We start from the raw sequence: 4,662 nt of genomic DNA, 5'->3' as shown, positions 1-4,662 counted from the left end.
AAACCGGGAAGTAGAACTAGGATCAGATCGTATCACGTTCACGTCACGGTACAAACATAATATCACACTGGTTGTAGAAAACAAATAAATATCACACCGTCTAGACGCCTATTCCAATTTTATCATGTTTATCCTACCGCCCAATGCTATGCTACGGCCAGTAATAATTTTAATTAGCATTTGGAATCAAAATTAAAAGTTATATTTCCATCGACAGTTTTAAGCACAACTTTGATGGTAAGAAGAACGAGTTGCATCGTCCAGTCTCTTGCAGCAGTCTACGATGCATAAGATTACTATAACTAGCAGCACGACTGTCTAAAAATGGGCAAGCTATTTTTATTGACATGACAAGTTTAATACTAACATAGTTCCTTCGAATTTACAATGGGTCAACCAAAACAGTTGTTACAACATTGTGAACACAACACCGGTACGCTAGGTTCATGGTTCAAACAGTCAATTGAAGTCGGGACTGCCACTCAAAGAGACACTGAAAATATTACAGGATGATCGTGAAGAATGATGTAACAAGGGATTCTTCAGAGGATTTTGGTGGCAACCAACAAAGCACACTTGCTTTCTGCAAATCAGGATGCGTCGGAAACCCGAGGTTATACTGTGAGGCACTAGGGGTTTTCTTTTCCATCTCCGGAGAGAGATTTTTTATATAAAGGCTGGTAAAAGAATATAAAGGATAAGTATAGCTGCAACAGATGGGTGAATGAATAATACAGTAACAGAAAATGAACTCGATGCCATCCTCTTACCATTTGCTAGAAGTTCACTCTTGGTTGGAACCAAATTCTTTCCTTATGTCACTAAATGATACAGTCGCAGAACCCCTTCTCTTAGCTTTTTGCTGCGATGAATGCTCCTTCCAGCCAGTCATGTAAATTACCTGCACAAAGCAAGTACTCTTCCATTTCAATATAAAGAGCATATATGTAACTAGCGTTCAGAGTAAGGTGGCCTAAAAGCAGCTAAAAGTAGAGAAAAAGTAGTATGAAGTAGTCCCAGCTGCATTTATTTAGCTTTGGAAATGGTGAGTTGGGCATGCACTCCCCTCTGAGCTTTACTCCCCACTTTTCTAGGTAGTCTTGTGTGGTAAAAATTGGTTGCCTATGCATGCGTACAGCTGATCGCAGTTATATGTACTGCAGGTAAGATGGGAAAATTTGATTTGGTTGCACATTGGTATCTGCACACGCCTTATAAAACAAAAAACAAAAGTGATGGATTGTATGTGCTCTACAATATGAAATGGATAACAAACTCTGAATCTGTTGAGCATTTTCAACGAGGGAGGTCACAATTACTACCCTTTATTTAGTCAAGTTGAATGAGAAGAGACATTATTTAATCACTGTCAAGTTGAAATTCTCTGCTCTTCCTTACAAAAAATTGTAATCTTAAACAGCACCAAACCTGAAAGGTAGCTGGAATGGTTCCATCTTCTAACCCAAACATTGACTGGTATATGGCTGCAGTAGCCAGTGCTGTATCTCTCTTTAATATCTGGCAATAGAAAACCAGTGTAAATTCAATTACCATGTTAATAAATTAATTAAAAATAGCTAATAAAAAATTCAGTCATCATTATATTAGAAAGGCTTACAGGGCTTCTTTGGAAGAGAGCATTCGTTTCTGCCATTGCTCTAAGATGTTCCACAAGTTCCAGAGCTAATTGATAAAAAGTAATAAAACTGTCAGGACGAATAAGCAACTTGCTGAATAGGAAAATATCATTTTGAGGCGTTTAACACAATAACATATTACATGCTTCTTGAATATAAAATAAATTTATCAGACAACCTATTCCTAATTGTATATGAATAACACAAACTGACAAAAGTGACCCTTAATATCAGTCACAGGAATGTTGTAAATAGGATGCTCGTTCCATCTTGACTATATTGTAAAAATATATACACTAATTAGAAAATTAAGAGTTCTGGTACGCACCACTATTGTACTTGACTGTATACCGATCTACATCAACACCTGGAAGGGCGAAGCCTGCCCTTGACAAAAGATTTCCTGCATCACGGACCTTAAGTGTACAACCCAATGTCACCATTAGAACCAGGAGACAACTAATGGGTCAACGTAAAGATTAAACTTTGCAACTACGGTCCAGTCTCATGGAAGGAATTTTACCATCTGATTTTACAATACGACAAGCTAATCAACAAACTTATAGGATGCATGAACAAATCTCATTTGGACAAAATTTCAGATCATAAAGGAACCATACTTGTGCTAAAGGGGACATTCGAGGACTGATGCCTCCCTCGCGTTCAATTTGAGCAATAGTGCATGCAATTCTTAGTTCCCTGACCATATCCAAGAAAAAGCAAGTCAGGCAGGAAACTGGAAAATATCGATAAATGGTAAATTTTAAGATTGTAACTTCAGAGTCTCTCCACCAAGAATCGCTGCAAGAAAAAGGCCATCAGGCTTCAACGCCAACCTACACTGCCATCAAAGGACAGCCAATTATCCTCAGTTCAGAAATTTCAGCGCTAGATAACTGAATGTTACAAAAAAAAATATTAACAAAATGGCTTCATTGTTTAAAGTTACCTGTATCATTGCTCCAGGTAGATCATTGGTCCAATGAAGCCCAAGACAGCTCATTATCAAATCCTGAGAGCTTCAGAAACAAAGAAGCACGTTAACATTAGACTAGACAATGCAAGATCACAATTTGTCTTGTCTCTTAAACTTTTATCTTTGAAAATCAGACGCTCACACCTAAAATCTACTCCCTCCGTTCCATATTAGTTGTCACTGATTCAGTAGAAAGTTGTCCATTAATATGGAACGGAGGGAGTACAATTGACTCTTTCAATCATGAGCATAAGCAGACTATACATTGACAATATGTCTCTTAATTCCTATAAAGGGGGATATATTCATTAGCTTTGACTGGAGCTGGAGAAAGTATGTGGCTTCAGTGCAGTTTACTTATGCAATACGCAAATGAAACCAAAAAAAAAAAAGACTGAAAGCTAAGCATTGCTGACATTTATTTACTTTTCTTTGATTGGAAGATACTCTTCGTCTCCAACGATATAGTGTGTCTCGAGGCCATCGTCAGCAGCATTCTCCAACTCCCGCCACTTCTTGACCATGTCTTCCGACATGTCCATCATGGTTAACTTCTCAATTCCACCTGGCAAACAAATTATGAACACCATCTTGCAAGTTAGTACTCCATCAATGAGAAGCAACAGGTGGCAGATCCGTTCAAGGCGAAAATGGAAATTTTAGGAAGCCATCTGACATGTCTCGCCGCAATGACCAGTATATTTCAGAATAAGTTGGTAGGAAGCACAAGAAGAGCGGGTCGAGTAGCTCACCACGGCCGCGGAGCAACCGGCGGACGGCGGCGGCTGCGCCGCCCATGCAGAGCGCTGAGGGGAACGCCTTCCTGCAGTCCTCAAGGCGATCGAGGAGGTTATCGGCGACGGCATCCAACAGCGCGTCGTTCTCCCGCATCGCCCACGCCGCTCGGTCCCGGTGCCGGCGCTTCAGGTCGCGGTCGAAGATCTTGACGCGGCCGCCGTCCCCACCGTCCAGACCGTCGGCCGCGGCGGAGGAAGAGAATTGGTGCTTGGGAAGGAGGTGGGGGTGGCGCGGGTGGCGAAGGAGGAGGAGGCGGCGGGCGGCGACCGCGGCTCCGGCAGCCATGGCGAGCGCCGGCGGTGGAGGACAGGCCAGGCGACTAGAGAGAGTTTTGGGCTTCTTCTCGAATGGGCCAGGTTGTTCACTCGTGGAAGTGTTACTAGACGAACGTCCGTCCATTTCAGGAGAGTGGCCCAGTGGGGAGACTAGTGCATTTGGGAGCAAAATATTTCCCTCAAAAAACAAATATGGGTGCAAAATATAACTCCACTAGAAATTATTGCATTTGGGCAACCATTGCAGAGAGCCCTAGTGCAAAACATAATCTTGGTTCAAACGAAAAAGAGACGGGGAGATTGGTTAGAACTTAGAAGGCATATCAGCTGGAATGAATGGGGCTAAGGAGGAGAAGCTTTGGCAGCAACTTACGAAGGTCCACGTCTCGTCGAAGCCGAGGGTTTACCTTTGGCGCTTGCACACCATCCTCAACCTACTGACGATGTCCACACCCATAGAAACATGGCTGACATGAGTGTGTGCTCAATCCGCGGTGTGCAGGATTCTTGGAGACATTCACCAATCAACTGTATGGTAGCTCAATGTGTATGGGCCCTAGCAAAGGAAGGAATGGTAAGAATATGAGCAATTCGGAGGAACCATCCGTAAACAATGACTATTCTTGATGGAGTCACTATCTAAAGAAGATTTCGTTACAATGGTTGTCACATTGTGGGCCATATGGTATGCGAGGAGGAAGATTATTATCGATGGCCCATTTGAAGGCTCTCTATCGATACACATGTTTGTGGAGATCTTCTTGAAAGATCTCTCAATCGCTACCACCAGGACTTCCAATGGAAGTGTGGGGATCAAGCCCACCCATCCGAAATGAGTCCCTCTTCCTCATGGGTACATGAAGATTAATGTTGATGCCATTGTGTCTAAGATTGGCAAAGAAGGAGCTCTAGGTGCAGTCTACCAGCGAGAAGATGGGTCATTTCTAGGGGCTTCAACCCTAACTGTCACTAAAAT

The 4,662-nt window shown here is 42.4% G+C and overlaps 1 protein-coding gene across 1 annotated transcript; it reads right to left on the bottom strand.

Annotated features, from left to right (window-relative positions):
• Window positions 1-366: 366 nt before the first annotated feature.
• On the bottom strand, window positions 367-3,778 carry LOC127299582 (putative methyltransferase At1g22800, mitochondrial). Its single transcript, XM_051329562.2, has 10 exons — window positions 3,366-3,778; window positions 3,040-3,178; window positions 2,587-2,656; window positions 2,414-2,478; window positions 2,258-2,336; window positions 1,966-2,053; window positions 1,619-1,683; window positions 1,429-1,518; window positions 771-901; window positions 367-677 (listed from the first exon to the last, which is right to left on the bottom strand). The coding sequence occupies exons 1-9, from the start codon at window positions 3,694-3,696 to the stop codon at window positions 785-787; spliced, it is 1,044 nt and encodes a 347-aa protein (XP_051185522.1). The 5' UTR covers window positions 3,697-3,778; the 3' UTR covers window positions 367-677; window positions 771-784.
• Window positions 3,779-4,662: the final 884 nt, after the last annotated feature.

The sequence above is a fragment of the Lolium perenne genome, chromosome 5 (assembly GCF_019359855.2).
Source record: "Lolium perenne isolate Kyuss_39 chromosome 5, Kyuss_2.0, whole genome shotgun sequence".
NCBI lineage: Eukaryota > Viridiplantae > Streptophyta > Magnoliopsida > Poales > Poaceae > Lolium > Lolium perenne.
Note: the sequence above shows the minus strand (reverse complement) of the source record. Positions and strands in the feature narration are given on the sequence as shown.

Coding starts and splice junctions, on each gene's coding strand:
- LOC127299582 (XM_051329562.2), bottom strand. CDS start 3,696: ATGGCTGCCGGAGCCGCGGTCGCCGCCCGCCGCCTCCTCCTCCTTCGC. Junction 2,479..2,586: donor TACCTGGAGCAATGATACAG/GTAACTTTAAAC, acceptor CTTTGATGGCAG/TGTAGGTTGGCGTTGAAGCC. Junction 1,519..1,618: donor CTCTCTTCCAAAGAAGCCCT/GTAAGCCTTTCT, acceptor TTCTATTGCCAG/ATATTAAAGAGAGATACAGC.